This window comes from Trachinotus anak, unplaced genomic scaffold (genome assembly GCF_046630095.1).
Source record: "Trachinotus anak isolate AG129_WGS33_773 ecotype Australia unplaced genomic scaffold, CSIRO_AGI_Tana_v1 ptg000021l, whole genome shotgun sequence".
Lineage (NCBI taxonomy): Eukaryota > Metazoa > Chordata > Actinopteri > Carangiformes > Carangidae > Trachinotus > Trachinotus anak.
The window spans coordinates 22,172,501-22,190,967 of record NW_027273872.1 but is presented as its reverse complement, the minus strand read 5'-3'; the positions used below and the strand labels follow the sequence as shown (position 1 = coordinate 22,190,967).

The 18,467-nt window shown below is 42.1% G+C and overlaps 1 protein-coding gene across 4 annotated transcripts in view; it reads right to left on the bottom strand.

Annotated features, from left to right (window-relative positions):
* Positions 1–36: 36 nt before the first annotated feature.
* Positions 37–18,467, bottom strand: part of psd2 (pleckstrin and Sec7 domain containing 2) — a 44,284-nt gene continuing 25,853 nt past the window's right edge. The window contains exons 4-15 of one of the 4 annotated variants that reach the window (XM_071457164.1): positions 11,534–11,731; positions 11,067–11,147; positions 9,747–9,898; positions 7,939–7,999; positions 6,440–6,530; positions 6,248–6,291; positions 5,937–6,127; positions 5,685–5,755; positions 5,202–5,359; positions 4,083–4,227; positions 3,619–3,762; positions 37–3,086 (exon numbers count right to left, since the gene is read on the bottom strand). In XM_071457164.1, the coding sequence (XP_071313265.1) occupies positions 2,856–3,086; positions 3,619–3,762; positions 4,083–4,227; positions 5,202–5,359; positions 5,685–5,755; positions 5,937–6,127; positions 6,248–6,291; positions 6,440–6,530; positions 7,939–7,999; positions 9,747–9,898; positions 11,067–11,147; positions 11,534–11,731 (1,567 nt within the window). In that variant the 3' untranslated portion in view covers positions 37–2,855. Of the gene's footprint in view, positions 3,087–3,618; positions 3,763–4,082; positions 4,228–5,201; positions 5,360–5,684; positions 5,756–5,936; positions 6,128–6,247; positions 6,292–6,439; positions 6,531–6,694; positions 7,437–7,938; positions 8,000–9,746; positions 9,899–11,066; positions 11,148–11,533; positions 11,732–18,467 lie in introns of those variants that run through there. The other 3 variants (XM_071457167.1, XM_071457165.1, XM_071457168.1) reach the window with 3 other exon arrangements.

Sequence of the window (18,467 nt, the reverse complement as noted above, 5' to 3'; positions counted from 1 at the left end):
CAGAACTGACAATCTTAATAAATCAGAGCCACAATCATCTGTATAAAAGCTTACTTTATGAAGCACAGACTAAATATTCAGTAAATATGTCCTTTACATAGTATGAGCATCCTGTCAAAAACAGTTCAGATATACAAACAAAACAAACAAAAAGATCCATTGCTGACATCAAAGTGCCGAAGTTGTCATTTTTTAAATAAAACATAACAATCAACAAATTTTTTTTGTCACAATCCTATATTACAGCACAGGCCTACCCTAAAACATTGGGAAACAATGGTTAGCACAACAGCCAAAGTGACTATAAGGGGAAGTCTCCCTGTAAGAAAGCAGTTTTATCCTATCAATACAGCTTTATAAAATGGTACTTCCTCTCTCAAAACTCAGCTCCGTTTCAGCATTTTGGTCTGTACAAGGATCCAATTCCAGGATTCCAGCTGTGATTCCAGGTTTCCAGCCAAGTCTCAAAAGGATCTCAGATCCCATCAGTCACTATTAAAATGATATAAGAAGCAGCAGAAGCGCTGTGTCCAGAGCCAAAGATATGATTATTCTTACTGTCGATCCACAGCTCTGGTTATGTCAACATGCTTCTGTGCCACATTGAGGCTGAGTGCGGGGGCACTAAGCTCACTGATCTACAGTTGTGTCACAAGCAAAGTATCTAGAAAGAAGAAAATTGTGTGTGTTTGAGTGTGTGTGTGTGTTTGGGTAGGCAAGGATCAATTAAGGTGCTCACAAATAGCAGTACCACCACCCCTACCACCACATCCCCACTTCCTCAGAACATTACACAATTCCTCGTTCCACAAGAAACAGGCTTAATATATTGTGTTCCTGTTTGGAAAAATGTGTGCTGGATGTTCATTTTCCCTGTCCTTGGCTGGTAGAGATGGTCTTACTAAGAAAACCAAACCAGTCTCTTCTTAGAAAACAAGTCTCTCCTCCTCCTCCTCCTCACCCATGTGGAGGGTGTTTTGATGGCTACTCTGCTGGTGGACTTGTTTTGCTGCGGTTCCCCTCTCCTTTCCAGTATACTGACAGGTTCCTTGACTTTAGTACACTAAGCATGAGCAGTCCTGCTGCTACACTCTCCACTCAGCCAGTCTCTGTCTAAGATAGGCCAGAGCCTGCTTTCTGAAAAACATCTCCGTCTGATGGGAATGACTTCAGTGGAAGGAATACACCAGCACTGGTAAATGCCCAATACAAGGCCAAACAAGCTATAATAGGTCCATGTAACATGTTTTAAATGAGCAGGGATTGGTTAGATTTTAAATGTCCAGCTTTTTTCACAAGGATGACGGCCGCCTTTGTGCTGAAGATGCTTTTGAGAGATCCAGGCCTGATTGTGATGGCAGTCTTATTCAGCAGAAAGGCCTTTGGATTATTTCTCACCAAACATGCTCAATAAATTCTTCATACAAAGACATGACCCTGCTATATTTACTTCTTCTCCCTGTTGCCTACAGCTTCAACATCTTAACTGGAACCACTTTAAAAAGCATGCCACACACACACACACACACACACACACACACACACACACACACACACCAGCTGACCCACTCATACTGTATACCTCCCACCCACACTTTCCTGTTCTGCCCTTCATTTCAATCTCCAGAAACCTCACACCCAACCATAAACGTATCAGCTCTATCGGCTCAGTGCACTCAGTCATGACACAAGAGGAGTCGTTTGTGGGGTAAATGGCACAGTGCTTTCATTCAGTCACATCCTGTTATCCTTTTTTTTTCAGTTGTTAAAAACAAACAGAATAATTGAGTACATGTCAGTATTTGGGGTAGCGGCAGCTCAGAATTCACAGAAGCAGACTTGTGATCTCTCTGACAAGTGAGAGTGTAACACTCTCAAAATCCCTCAACAGCAAGTGTCGAGGTGCCCTTGAGTAAGGCACTCAACCTCCAGTTTCTCTGGTGGAGAAGCTCAGTGAACAATTAAAACCATGGTTTCACTTGGCAGCTCCTTTATGCATGGGGATATATGTAACAGTATGAATGTCCAGAAGGAAACTGCTGAAAAAGAGCATGTCCACTCTGTGTAAACCCTCACTGGGGTGAATAAAGGATAATTAAATAAATAAATAAATATGCTATACATGGCAGGGACTTGATCCTTCTGAGGAGTTCTTTTGAGAGTTTGTGTAACTCCAGGACAGATATGTTGTATCTTCACACACCACACTCCACCCATGCTGTAGGTCCATACACACGCTTGTGAGCGGCTGGGTGTGTTAACATGAGTGGAAAAAAAAAAGGCCAAAATGCTACAGTAGTACCATCTCCACCGTGTCCATATCACGTCACTGTCTGACAAGGACAAAACAGAGAGGACAGAGGCAAAGCAGTCTGAGTCTCTTTCTTTGTTCTCTTCCTGGCCTTAAACTAATACATTACAAATTAATCAAACTTCTGCTCATAACTAAAAACAAGTTTCAACTAAAGACAACTGCATCGCTCTGAGTTTTCAAAATAATACTGATAATGCTGTGATCACAGTTATGATCATTTTAATGTGCAATAATAAAAGTTCAAAGAACTGAGGTTTGGCAGGGTCGCTTGTTGGGTATCAAGGGTGGGCTCTTCATCCTCTCCATCTATTGCTCAAGGACAGAAACTTATCACCACGGTTGATAAATTCTGGGAAGGACAGTGATGGACATTTCTCCTGTTGCTGCCCGCTCTCTTACTGTAAGTACAACAGGAGGAATGGAGGAGCCCAAAACACAAAACACTAACAAAAAACCCAGTAAGGAGTTGGGAGGATTAAGCTAGTTTGGCTTGGAGGGATGTTGCTTTGTAGGCTGAGGTCTCTGCTCCTCCTCCCTCCCCTCAGCTCCTCTGTCCTGGGGCAGTGCATTCAGCAGCCCTCCCGTTCAGCCCGCCGTGTGCCTGGCTGATGGACGGGGAGGACTGTGTCTTGCGGAGGTGGCACTCGCGGCCGGCCAGGCCGCCCTCCATGATCAGGCCACCCATCACGCTTGCCTCAATCTTCTCAAGGTCGTCCGTCTCGGCACGGATTTTGGCCTGCAGGAGGCTGATGTACGTCTCATACCGAGTCTTCTGCTCAGAGAGAGGGGTGGAGGAGGGAGAAATGGGTGTGTTAAGACAGAAGACCAAAAAAAGAGAGATGACTCATGAGTCAAAACAAGGATACAAGTGGTCCTGGACACACTGTTACCTCGCAACTGGTTTAATTTAGACCAGATTGAAAATCATTTTGGTTTTGCTCAATATTTTGTTTGACTGAAGAGGTATTAATATAAAGACCGACAGTTTGAGTTAAAAACACGAGACTAATCTCTCTGACGCTGCAAATTATTATAAGTGTTCACATTCACATGATTTAAACTGACCTAAAGAAACGTTTCACATGCTCACATCTGTTGACGTGACATTTTCTATGCTATGAGTAAAGAATTATTAAGCATGGACCTAAAACTTTCTATTCTATTCTTAAAAATAGAACATATATGAATATAAAACTGCAGACACTGGCCATCTGTCATGATCCTTGGTCTATTAGCTGCTTTGTGCTTTAAAAAAGAGGAAAAAAAAAACATTAACATTAACAAAGGCTGTTCAAAGCTTGTACCTCGTATGTTAGGTAGTGCTCTTTGAGCCGGTACTCCTCCCACTCGCGGCTTTTAGGGTCGACTGAGGGTGGGTTTTTCCGGTGCTCCTCCAGCTCCAGGCTCATCTGCTTCAGTTTGCTCTCATGACTCAGCAGCTGCTCCTCCTGCACCAACCACGGCACAGACAAAAACCGGAAGACCCCCAGAACAGCCAATCAGACGTGAGCAGACACAAATAGACATTGTAACATGTAACATTGTCCAACCCTGTGCAGAGGTTTTTAAAGTAGAAGGATTTTGCACGTTGCTGTAATATACCTAGGAAATATACAACGAAAATATCTATTGTAGCTGCATATTTATTGTAGTATTGACAATAGTATATTATGTTTCTAGAGATGAGTCAAAAATAAACCAGAGGAGGGTAATAGCTGCTCTCGTTCCTGATGTATGTCATCATCTGTGTGTGTGTGTGTGTGTGTACCTGTTTGAGTCTGGTGGATGAGGATGGCAGGATGGGCCGACAGAATTTCTTCATGGAGCCGATGGCAGCAGGGAAGGCTGGAGCGGAGAACAGCGCCGCCACCAGGTTTATCCGGAAGATCCAAGACATCATCTCCTCCTCACTCCTGGAGGGAGACGGAGAAGAATGAGCGGTGAGAGAGGAGGTGAGATCAGAGAATGAAAATCCCTCCATTGATGCGCGTCTTGTTGCTGATCATTCAACTGACTGACGACAGCGACGGGAAAACAGATAATTGGTTATTATTATTAGCATCTTCAACTAATATCAGCCATTATTTTGACATTGGGAGGGTTTCCATGCGGCTGTTATTACGTACATCTTCAATTTGCACGTTAAGAAAAACACTAGAGATTAAAAAAATATCCTGAAATGTTACTACGCTTCTTTACGCATGGCTGAGGTGGAAAAGTTGGTGAATCACTAAAAGCAAAATGCAACAACTTTATTTGAATTTTTTTCACCATTTGATGTTTGAAACTCTTCTAGTTATATCACCTTGTTGAACCATCTTCATCAGCAACAGTTTACTGACACCCGACTGAAGAATTCACGTCACCAGTTTGTCTTTACCTTGACAAAGAAATTCCTAATATTCTCACAATGGTAGTGGATGTAAATGCGCATTAGTTTGTGATGTATTTATTTTTGCAGATTTTCTTAAAACTCTGTTAAAATGTGCATTACATTTTGATGATGAAAACCCACTTATGGTGTACCTAAATGGAAAATCGACTCAACTTTTTAATTTAAAAAAATATCTTAAATTTGGGGCGGCCCGGTAGTCGAGTGGTTAGGGCGCGTAACATGTGAGTGCAAGACGCTCATAGCAGGCAGTCACCGGCTTGACTCTTTCCTGCATGTTACTCCCCGTTCTCTACCCCTTTCTTAAATTTAAACTTCCTGTTGAGGACAATATCAAAACACTACTCACTGATACATGAAAATGTTTTTATGTTCTGTGGGCGATGGGCAAAATAACAAGCTCGTGATTAAAAGTGATATTCATTGGTATTTGTCTTAATTTGTCTTAATTCCTGCACTTTAGAGTTAAAATGTTTTGCAGTGTGATGAACTCACGGGGCCTGCAGCAGATACACTCTCCAGTCTGAGGTTTTGAGCTTCAGTACGTTGGCTCTCTTGCTGTAGTCCGTGGCACGAGTGGCTAAAGCGTGATGGATCCGCACTGCGTTCTTCAGGTCCACCTCCGAAATATCAGTGTCGGGTTTGTACTCATCCTAGGTGAGTAACAAAAATATCATATGAAAAATGAAATGTCACCCTGCCTGTGACAGAAACACAAGTTAATTCATTTGTCTTGCATGTGGTCAGTACAGGCTTCGTGCCAGCAGGGGGAGACAAACACACACTGATGCTGCCATCCCTCATTTCCTCTCTTTATGCTCTCTGAATCTCACGCCTTCTCAAACACACACATGCACACAAGCACACACACACACACACACACACAGAGCAGAGCAGCTAGCAGCATCCACCACCGCAGTGACAGCGGTGGTGGATGTGTGTTTCTATGGTAACAGAGCAGAGGATGAGTTGCGGTACCTTCTGGAGATACAAGATCATCCCCTTCAGAACTGCATAGAACTTCTTCCACCCGCGCCGACCCCTTGGGGCTGCGAGAGAGGAGAACGTGATGAAAAAAAACTTTTCTATATATATGTACATACATGTGTATGTATATTTCACAATAACTTTATTGGGGAATTTGAAAGCTAAAGTCAACCGTGTGTGTGTGTGTGTGTGTGTGTGTGTGTGCGTGTGTGTGTGTGTGCGTGTGTGTGTACGTAAACTCACTGCGTTTGCCGTCCATGTCTGCATGGCTCTTGCGGGTCAGCACTCCATGTTTGTAGGTGACGGCATTTAAGAGAATAGGAATTGCGATAAAAGGGTTACTGCCATCCGTTACCCTGGCAACACGTTTACTCCCGCCCTCACATTGCTCCTCCACCAGCTCTGACAGACTCTTCCTCAGCTCCTCCTCCTCACTGCAAACACACAAACACCCATTCAGATAAACCTGAGTGAAACATATTCAAAGGTGCTTACTTCTAAAAACTTGCATACCCTAAATACTTTTCCCTTTGATAAATAAAATGCGTACTCACACTGCCCACTCAAGCTTCTCATTCTTGATCGAGTTATACAAAACCTGTGTGGGCAAAGCAAGAAAAGAGAGAAACTGTGAACATCTTATTTTGTCTTTGATTTTTAATTTGAGACAAATTTCAATCCGTAGCTAAGAAAAAAAACACAAACACCACAGTGAGAGATTTTGCTCTCGCTGTAGAGATCTGTACCTTTAACAGGTCTTTGGGAAAATCTTTGCCATTGTTGAGGCCGTCTAGATTACTGATAAACTGCTGGCAAGACATCTTCTTCCCAATGTTCTGAGGAGAGGAGAACAAACCGACAGACAAACACAGACAGAAATAAACAAACAAAACAATCAGCTGAAGTTTAAGATGAAATTTCACCTCGTTAAAAATATTTACCCTTGATTTTTTTGTTGTATGTGGAGCTAAATTGATCAGTTTTGCTCAATATCAACTCACTTATCTGCACCTACGAGGATGCAGTTTTGCAACCATCCACTGAGTGGCAGTGTTATGTTGCTGGAGTTGGTGATGAGTGAGATTCCACTTGTATTAGGGCTTAGTGAGAACCACACCTCTCCTTGTGTTTTAACCTGTAATTCTGATGCACAATTAGAGGAGGAAAACACGGGGAGGTGTTTATGCACGACTGCCTCCTTCTGCATGAATCAGCTCTGTAACCTAAACAAATACAGATGTGAAACTAAAACTGATTTGACTCACCGCTGTTAAAAAAATTTTTTTATTTGGTTTGTGGCTTTTTATTCACATTTTCCTCTGAGGAGGCCACGAAACGGAGAAGACAGCCCTGTTCCCTTTTCTAGGGAAAATACAAAACACTCAGGATGGAATGAAACATGTGTCACAAACATGTTTAATGCTCCATTTATTCATAATACCCAGTTTATCATCACAAACAGGTTACGTGATGTAGTTCTCAGCTTCAGCCATACTTACAAATTAACATGCTGTCATGTAAAGGCTGCAGGATGGTGAACCCTTATTGAATCAAAGACTCATATCATAAAGGAGGAATTAGACGGCCCATCATAAATTGAATTTGCTTTCATTACACAATATTCAGGCACAGAAACATTTCATTTTGTTCTGAATAACAACGATTAAAAATCAATTTAGGTGCATCCCTTATCGTGACGTATGTCTTCAGTGTTACTGTTAGGACTATAAGAATACTTACCACCTGCAGGAGCAGAGAGAGACCAGAGGACCAGATTTGGTTAGCAGGGGAGGGATTTGAGAAGGAGGAAATGGAAATTGAAAAGAGAGACAGGATATTAGTTGGAGGAGGGACATTCAGTAGATGTAATATTATTAACAGGGACTCAGTCGAGTTGAGCAGGAGGGTCGAGAAAAAGCAAAAACACAGGACCTATGATACTGAAGAGTGTTACGTTGCCCAGACTACAGTGCTCCAGTTTAAAACTGAACAGATGAGACTATTCGAGGAGAGGAGAGACAGAAACAGGTCAGAAACTAGGCCGTGGAGGGGAGAGAGAAAGACAGAGAGAGAGAAAAGGGTAGACAGAGAGAAAAGGGAAAGAACAGAGAATATAAATAGAAAAGAAGATGTGAATGGAGACATGCCATTTCTGACCAAGATCTGTCTTTGTACAATACTTTGCAGGGACATTAATGGAACTGGGAATCCTGCTGAATCAGTGAGATAAAGAACTTCAGTACGTACATGCCCGTGTAGATCGGTGTTAAGCAGCATGAGAGCACAGGTTAATGTGTGGGCTCCATCTGCAATGGGACAATACACAAAGCTGAGGTCAGCTAAATGTCATGCTACTCCTCTACACACACACACACACACACACACACACACACACACACACACACACACACACATTCACAACAATGCCACACATTCCTTTATGGTGAATGCAGACACACATCACTGGCACTTATTAGCAGAGCTACAGAGAGCATCAGTGTTTTCACTTGGTCCATTAATATTCACAATGAAACATAAGCACTGCAACTTGGGTTTTGTACACTGCACACAGCTGACAGGGCTGGTATGAAACGAAGGGAACGCTACCACACACCCACAAACAATAACACACACAGTGACATCATCATTTAGCAGTACGTATCTGTGCTAACAGAAAGTCTTTTACTTAGTTAAATAACAAACAAAGCTACTTAAAGAACAGTGAACGTTTCTGAATGTCCATGGCAAAGCTAAATGGTTACTAGTTCATCCTGTTAGGCTCCACATTAACACTGCTGTTTAACCTATTGCATCCACTACTTTAACACCTGCTGTTTCACATGAATGACTCAGGTTTGGCGTCTAATTAAACAGATAGTGTGATGATATACTGAATTACTGATGTCAACCAAACCTTGTGCAAACATTGCACCTCTGTGAGGTTGGCACTCTGTGTCCTCGGGATATGAATAAAACTATTTCAGTTTGTTTGTGCACACAAAATAAAAATTATGCTCAAACCATTTTTTATAGAAATTATTACAAAAACATTAAACTTTAAAGTTTAGTCTCAGTATGTCAGCAGCCTGTTAACAGCCAAATGATTCTGAAGTTCTCTCATTTGTTTGTACAGCGTTTGTGCATATTTATGTACAGACACGCAAAACAAACATCTGTCCTTCATTATTTCTCAGTCATTACATTTATATGCTCAGACCCTGAGAAGCAAGTTAATGAAGCAAAAATGTTGGTTTTGCTCTCACAATCCTGCACAATGTGCAAAAGAATGAGTCGCCACTTTGGAGTCGTTTGAATGTTAATGGGCTGCTCAGGCCTGTGATTAAACTTTTTCATGTTTCATTTCTCAAAAACTGTGCAAGCACAAATTTTTATTTTGCCTGCACCAATGTGCACAAACAAATCAAAATGGTTCAGTTTGGAACCCAAAGCATCTCTGATGTTTACTTTATCCACTGAGATGGTGATCACATCGGGTGCCAGCTTCACCGAGGTACAAACTTAAACTGGTGCAACTTTGTCCTGCAAACTTAACTTGTTTGAATTTTCATATCAGTCTGAAAAACTGGCTCATTAAGTTTATATCATCCAGTTCTATTTAAGTTCAATAAAAATACTGTGAGTAATTTTCTGTATTGAGGCGTTTCATTCTCTAACATTTATTAGTACAGCTATCTAGAAGCGTGCAAGAGTCAGAGGCTCGGTACATTAACACAAACACATGACAAGGCAAACATGAGGAACCATATCTATAATGATTCTAACGTCTTTTTAAGTTGTTCTTCCACCAATGCACATAAATCCAGATGTCACACAGTCATGGACACACATAATAGCACCACTGCTGAAAGAAACACTGAACATGTCATCACTGATAAAATAATCGTGGCTGATCTGATGATGTCATTTAAAATAAGTTGTATAGTTGTGTAATCATTATGCAGATCAGCAACACTCATTTATTCAGATACATGGTTTCATTTTGTACAGATATGTTACAGTTATGACTTTTTGGATAATATTCTTCCTTCCTACCATATTTAGTATCACCATCATCATCCTCACGACTCTGACCTTCAGAGGTGGGTGTCTGTGGGTTGCAGTGGCAGAAGCGTCTGGAGAAGTGGACCAGGACCCTCTCTCTCTCCTGGGTCTCTCCCATCAGTGGAAAGGCCTTTAAGAAGTTCCTGTCACACACGAGGTCAACAGGAGGTCAAACGTTTCCCAGTAATGCATCTCTGAAGAATATATGATTTAATCTCTTCTGGCAGTGACCAGGATTTGTGGGGGAATGAGTCTAACAGCTCTGTTGGAATCCAAATGAAACATGACTGCTTTTATAAACCTGGCTGAGTGGTCACGCACGCTGAAGTAAACTGCCATAGGAATGACTGCGCCATCTTTTTCGTCTCCGTGTTTGTGGTGTGGTGTTGTAATCCATTTTCTCTTTAGATTGTACGACAGAATACTGAACATTCTGAAGTGAAACATTAATGTAGAGTTGAACGAACGCTTTACTAATCTATCAGTCAATTGACAGAGAAATAATCTGCAATTTCTTCCATAATCAAATCATTTAATTGTTTCTTTCATTTTTCAAGCCAAAGCACCAAATATTTGCTGGTTCCAGCTTCTCTAATGTTTTTGTAATAGATAAGTGTAAATAATGGAATTTGGGCATTTGGAGTTTTGGTTGCATAAACCAAGACCTGTCACATGTCTTGGTTAAAGCGTCACCTGGGACGTGGACTATTTTTATTACATTTCAAAAACCGAATGCTTAATTGATTAATCTGAAAAATAAATCACCAGGGACATTAACGCTCCCTCTCCCAGTTTTAAAATGAAGTTGCAGAAACGAATGCTGATTGAAAAAGTTTCTGCACAGTCAGATTAATGCTGGCAAATACAGCCACTTCATTAACTACTCAGTTGTACACAATATGCTTAAATATTTCATTTTTTCCAGACATTACTATTGGTGACTTTAGTTTGAAAACCTGATGAGGAATCAAATTAATGAACAGTCCTGGAAACCAAATTGCCAACATCCAAACATTACTAAACATGAATGCAGGACCTTCAGTATGTTACATGTTACTTTTCGACAACAGGACGCTGATGGAGCCCCGTCTGAAGTGAACCCCTGAGGCAGCAGTTTGAGACAGCGACATGTCGGGTACAAGGCAGTGATTTACTCCGCAGCTGTCAGCTACACTGTACTCGACACGACAGCTTGATTAGCACAAAGTTGATGCCTTGTGAAGAGGGAAAGTGAAGAACACTCATATGCACGTATGTGTACGGATGTCTGCATCACACACTCATCGCTTTCAAGTGCTGACTGTGCGTTACCTCAGGGCTCGATCCAGCGACAGGCCGGAGAAATCAAAGAAACTCAGGTACTCCGATGCCACCAACTGGCTGAACTCGTTACTGCAGAGAGAGAGAGAGAGAGAGAGAGAGAGAGAGAGAGAGAGAGAGAGAGAGAGAGAGAGAGAGAGAGAGAGAGAGAGAGAGAGAGAGAGAGAGAGAGAGAGAGAGAGAGAGAGAGAGAGAGAGAGAGAGAGAGCATCAGCACATCAACGTGGCACTGAGGAAGTATGAATGTGTTACATAAATGTTTTCTTGACACCGCTGGATAAGAGAATGCTCTTCTGTTAATAGTTTAACCACATGCTGACCATTAGCATGCGATCAATCAGTCCCTCGTGTCTTTGTGTGTCTTGTATATACTGAGAGTATGTGACAGTGTAAATGTTTTCCTGTCTCTGGTGAATTATCAGTCCACCACCCATGTGTTAGCGTGTGTGTATGCTCACTTCTTGCCCAGATGTCTGGCCACATCACAGCGCTTGAAGCCCTCGAGGTGATAGAGGCGCTTGGCCAGCCTCTTGGCGGCCTCACAGTCGGCTCGGCAGCCATTGGCCAGAGTGTCGGTGCTGCCGCGCTCCAAACGCTCCAGACTGCCCAAATCGCACTCCTCCGAGTCGGACAGCACGTCTGTGAGGTTGGCATCACTGATGCGCACGCACATGTACACACAAACATACAAACACACACACAAGCAGGTGCCGGGGTTAATGAATGGGACACATGTCTGTCGTTAAACGTCCTCTTCCTTAAAACGAGACAGGGGAAACTGAACTGCTGAGCATAAAATCAATTACATAAACATATGTTCACATACACACAAACAAAAGTCAAACGAGGTTTAAATGACTTGTTTTGACACTGACCCACTTTCACTGTCACTTAATGTCGCCTGTTAATGCAGTGACTGTGAAGGCTGATTATAAAGCTGCAGCAGATTTCACCTGCCTCGATCTCTTCTGAAAAGCTCCTCTAATCTCAGACTGTTAACCTCTAACATAATTTGAATTAAAGCACTGCGATATAAAAACTAATAGCTCCATATCATTCTTCCATTCCCTCTATTTCAGACAAATGTCTCTCAGAGGTTAGTTAGAAAAGTGAGCTTTTCATTTTTAAGCTCCAAAAGTCGTAGTGAACAAGTAATGCTCTCTCTCAAGCTTCAACAGCTCCCATAACTTTGCCCCTGAGCAAAACACCCAACCTTCCACAGAACTAGTAAACTGTCCATCCCCTGCTCATTGTCTATCACCAGGCTGCCGTTCCCAGCTGTGAATGGGTGTGACTGTGTGAGTATGAAGCAGGGCGTTACTGAAAATGACTGAATGTACTCAATCAGCCCTGCAGGGGTAGTTAATGTTAAGAAAAAATAAAATCAGTTGCCAGACAGTTGAAGATACGAGAGTGAACATGCAGCTTCCATCACCAAGTGATGGCTCGCAAAGTCTGCTTGAATGACAGATGTTCTCGAACACTTCATACTTTGTTTTAAGTTATAATGATTCACTTTGACTCTGTAACCGTTGTCAAAATAAATAGCAGTGTCTCAAGCTGAAATGCATTAAAATACAGTCTAAATACACTGAATTAAAAACCATTAGTTTTCCATCCAGGCTTTTTTCTGGTTGACTGGATTTCCACTTGCTGCCATACAATTTCATTTTAAAAGCACTTTTTAACACCAGTAGAAAATCATTTCAGTCCTCTTGCTGTTTTACTGAGAGAGAATAATGTTGACTTGAAGTGGTAATAAAGTGATTTAGAAAAATGATCTTTATTAAGTTGAGGGAATAAAAGAAACATATGGGAAAAACTGAAGCAGCAGAAGCTGATATGAGCTGACTTTTAAACACTGGATCCTACAGTTCCCATAATGCAACTGATTATCATCTTTTGTCAGACCCTCGCACCCTGGGAAATACTCATAACTTTTAAATCCTGCACTCAGTTTGTAACACACACTTTCTGTTACAAAGTCTAAAGCCCAATCTGAGTTTAACCCTGATGACATCAGCAGTTCAGAGCCGCACAAGATGTTATACAACTGTGTCCACTGACCGTCTGGGCGATATGGCCTATAAATAATACTGCAATATTTTTAGGCTGCATGGTGATACATGATCTATATCTCGATATTTTTAAATATCCTCTAAAGAACTTGTTTAACCGTTTGATGCATAAAATCACAGCAGTATGATGATTCGAGTCCTTGCATTAAAACGTAATCATTACTGGTTTCTATCAGAACAATTTTAAATGTGCATGCAAAAACGGGGAAAACGCAACCAAGTTAAATTTGACCTTTAACAACACCAGAGCTCAAAGCAACAAAAAAGTGCATTCAACAAGCATGAAAGAGAAAGACATTGCTTCTTTTCTGAGCCTATTTGTCTGCCTCCATCTTCAGTCACCATTTGTGATCACGTATAAACTTGCCTCGGCGCTTCGCCTCATTCGCTCTCTCCAGTTCCCTCAGCTCCAGATACAAAAACACACACATCTCACCTCACACACACACACACCCAGGAGAGTTTTCTGGATGGACAGGGGAGTGTGTTGTCTGTGAGAGGGAGGCAGCCAGAGAGCAAGAGAAGGAAAAAATGCTGTGGCAAATTTTATGCCAAAGTCTTAAAACAATTACGTGACAATTTGCACTGGATGTTCAGGATTGAGTCATTTACGACGTCCCAGGAGCAACGAGCCACGTAACATCGAGTATATTTGTTCTATTGCCCGCCCCTAGTCCACTGGCTGAGTAGTGCTTCTCATGACAAGTGTACTAATCTTCATATTAAAATTGGTGAGGTGGCCCTTTAATATAGGGACATAAGGCCATTGCTGCAGACTACAATGCAGTGTGTCTCTGAAGGACACACTTTGATGAACTGTCTAGTCAGAACGAGACCTCACAGTCTCACAAACCTATTAAAGTGTCATCAACAGAGCAGAGAGGTTCAATGCAGAGTATTAATTAGTGCCCTCCTTATTTATTTATGACTTATTGAGGAGGTTTGATTAAGATATTGAGCTGTGTGCACTGCACTGTATACTTTGCAAATTAATACACACCAGAGTCAAGCAGTGGGAGGTTAATCAGCCTTTTTTTTTTTTTATCTATTGGACTTTAAATGCCCAGTGCAGATTGTTTGTTTTTGATTATACGTGTAAATTATGTTGTTACTTTTGTTACTTCTCTTTCTTGTGATGCAAGCAGCTTTTTAGGCTTCATTTATAATTGATATTTCTGATTAAAACACCTTATAATGTCCATAAATCATTCACCCCAACCAGCCCCTACAGAAACATCATGTAACCAAATAGTTAATAATATCCAGTGTTGATAGAAACACACATTGCACAAACATGTGCATTCTATTCTTGTCCTTATTGGCAAATTAACAAAAAAATGCAAACTAATACTGTTTCATTTCTGAGGAAAGTTGGTGCTCACTCGCCTCCATCAGTGCAAATGGCATTTCCCCATTTCCTGTCTGTGTGTGCATCTGTGCGGCACCGTCAGCATTCTCGCCAGATGATTCAGATGTTTTTTGCATAATCTGATCAGCCCAATTGCATTAGCCTCACAAATTCAATACATTATGTACTGTTGTTGTAAGGGATTTGCTGGTTACCATAGATACAGCGGAAGCCAAGTGTCCTGTGCTACTAGAAGAAGAATGAGAGCAGTCTACCTTAAGGCTGACTTGCGTAAAAAACAAAAGCTGCAAATACACAAAAACACAGAGAACAACAAGTTTCCATTGACAGGAGTCAGTCGCCTGCCTCCACATGCTGAATGGCTGATTATCCACTGCACCCCTACAGCTGACCTCTCCAAATGGCCATGACTTCCCTGCTCCAGGCAAGGTTACACTTCCCTGTTTCGGCTGATTCATTAGGTTCTTAGCATTGCTCTTCATCTGGCCCCTGACCTTGAAACAATTTGCCCTAGGAGACCCTACAATGAGCTACTGCCCCCAACATCACGGTTCCCAGGGTCACAGGGACACATAAACCCCGCAGCTGTGATGAGGATGGTCACGCGAAGTCCTCCGCCTTATCGTGGCGGAGAATGACAATGAGACTGAAGATACAGTTGAGTGAAAGCTGTTTCATTTGCAGTGTGCAGGGACTCATCCTTAGGGACAGGGTGGGGGGCTTGTATATCCGGAAGGAGTAAAAACCACTGGTCATTCGCGTGGGGGAGGAGCTTGCTGAGGTGGTTTAAAGATCTGATTAAGATGCTTCCTGTACAGCTCCCTCAAGAGGTATTCTGGACACGTCCACCAGGGAGGAGACCCCTGGGCAGACCCAAAACATGCTCAATGGACTACATATCCCACCTTTTCTGGGAAAGTCACAGGATCCCCCTCGAGACCCAGATGAGTGGCTGAAAATGTAAAAACCGATGGATAGGAATATATACATATTACACAATTGCCTGGACATACAGTAACACACGTGCATATGGGCCTGCACAAACTAAAGTTAGGCTGCAGTAAACCATCAAAACAATATCTAGCTGTGTGTTAGCAGTCAAATTGCTTTCTCCTGTCAGACCATATTAATTCACTCGACTCAGAGACCTCATAAATCATTCAAACCTTATATCAGTCATGAGGCTAAAATGATGCAGGACTCCCCCAGTGCAATGCTGTCTGACAATAATAGAGCGCACACACACACACTCACTCAAACACACAACAGTGACAGAGACACAATTTTAAGTGTCAGATATCTAGTTCAGGCCTTTTGTGCCAAGACACTTGGCGTTACTGAGGGCCAAGTGGCACACAGTAAACCTATTTGTCTAACTAAAGGCACAATTCTGTGTCCCCAGGCCACACACACTCACTCACTGTGGCCGCCACTCTGTCTGTGTGTGTGAGTGTGTCAGAGATAGGGAGCATGATGGTGCATGCCAGTGACTCACATGCTAATCTTTCTGCCTGTTCAGCACCCACACCTACAAGGTGTGCCTGCGTGCACGCTGCGTGGGGAGAAGGAGGGGTCTTAATGGCATCCTTTATGATAGTAATCAACAATTATGGGATTAACTGTATGATGACATTCTGTTACTTAACAGATGTTTGTTTTATTTCTGTATACACTGATCAGTAGCTAAGCGAGGTGCAGTAGACATACTTCAGAAACACGCACATAGAAGAGCTGTTGGTGTGTTTGTGAGTCAGGTTATCTGCTGGGGCTTGTAGATACAATCTCAGCAACGACTTTGTTGCAATAAGGAACTTATGAATGTAAAACAAGCAAAACAAAAAAAGTCAAATCCAGCCACATCTGGATTTATCTGATGACTGCACCAACTTTTACTGTTAACTAATGGTCAGCAAGCACTGAACCGAAAACATCAGCAGCACACTTTTTGTCTTTTTGTTTGAGCTCTGTCAACAGTGATGGGACATCAGCTAAGGTCATGATAAGCAAACTGTCACACCGGCTACAAAAGCTCCTGGTCACAGGTCAAAATACAAGTCGATAATGACAAGGTCAGCTCAGAGACATTAAGCTTCTTTTATGTTGGGTATTGATAAGAATCTTTATTTGATACCTCAATTAGAGCTGGAACAATAATTGATGAATAGATTAATGACTCAACAGAAAATTTATCAGTTCTTATTTTGATAATTGATTAATCATTTGAGTCATTAGTCAAGCAAATATGACCAGTTCCTCCTGTTTATATCATTATAAAGTGAATATCTGTGGGTTTTCATTGTTGGTTGGACATATGCAGTTTGAAGACATCCTCAGCAGCTCCTGTGATGGGCATTTGTCAGTATTTCATGACATTTTATTAACTCACCGATTAACAGATTAATCAAAAAATAACTGATTTATTGATAAGGAAAACAACTGTTAGTTGTGGCCCTAACCTCTGTGTCACATTTCAATATAGGTGGTGGTGGATATGATGGAAATTTGTGGTGAAATTCTGTTAAATTCTCTTTAAATCCACTACTGCGATTGTCAGGCACTTTGAGTCATTATAGGCCTATATGAAACAAGATTTCATTAAAGCAAGTTACACTTGCTTTTATCCAGATTTCAGTGGCATGGCTCAGTCCTCCCATGAATGTTGTAGAAGTGCTGCTGTGATTTCGCCGGGGTAAAGTTACACTACAGCTACCTCACTATTTCCATTTTGCCACGCAGCATAACATTACTGCTCCCACCCATTCGGACGTGAAAGCTTCAAACTAAATCTGGCCTGAAGAAATCTCAAACTTACAGGAGATGCAGCAAAAAGTCGAAGTGAACATCATATTCCTCTTTCCACATCGTCTCTCGGGTGTCGGACATCAGCGGTGAAAGGCGCGCTGCGGTCCCGCCGCCTCATCGTCCAGTAGTCGGTCAAATCTGCATCGGTCCGGTTCGTTATTTCACTTCAAACCAGATCTAACCTCTTCAAAGCGGAAGTCGGGTCGTTTATAAATGCAGCCTGCTGATGATCGATCAGACAGTTGCGTTATTCCACCATGGTGTCAACAGGCAGGAGCTTTTTCCTTGAAGTTTCTTGGCTGTCTGAGCGCTCACAGTGCAGAGGATGTTGGGGGCGGAGCCAACGACTGGACGGACTTTTCCTGATGAATTAGACTGTTCCTAGTGGTGGCTGCACAATGGCCCTGTGTGTCCCGGCCAACACAACTTCCTCTGCATCTAAGTGACGGGCTCTGAGCCAGCAGAGCAGTTCAATATCAGCGGGACGTCCTGTATTTGGACTCTTGAAGTTCACTAACCTGGCTGCTTTCCAGCGTGTGGTCACTGCATGTGGTCACATTCCTCCAGTGCATTGCTTCAACATGTCTGCAGGGCCACAGACACAAGACAGCTTACCTTCATGTGAAACCAAGAACAGTGGAGGACCTTATTTGGCAAGAGTTTACCACTGATTTGGCCAAAGAATTGATTTTATATATGAGGATGTCAAATTGGTCTGACCCGAGCTGAAATATTGCAGTTATAGTGAAGTATATGAATAGAAAAAGAAGCAGAAATGTAATTTGCTACATTAAGGCCACTCCCTCCATCAGTATGAAGACTGTACAGTAATTTAAGTGTACGCGGACGTAAAAAAAAACAAGTGTTATATCACACTGTGGGATGGAATATGTCCCCATGGCAAACACACACAAACAGGTTTTTTTTATGAAACGCACTGACACATCCCTAAATGCTAACCTCAACACCTAAATTCCTCCTTCCTCTTTCTAGTCTAGTGGAAAGAAGAACAATAGAAAAAGCAGAGGACAGAGAGGCAGCTGTAGGGTCAAAAGTACAAAATCCGGTGGTGGTAGATGACAATAGAGACAATATTTGATTGGTATTTGGGCAGACCTGCATTGATGCATTCACTGAGACCCA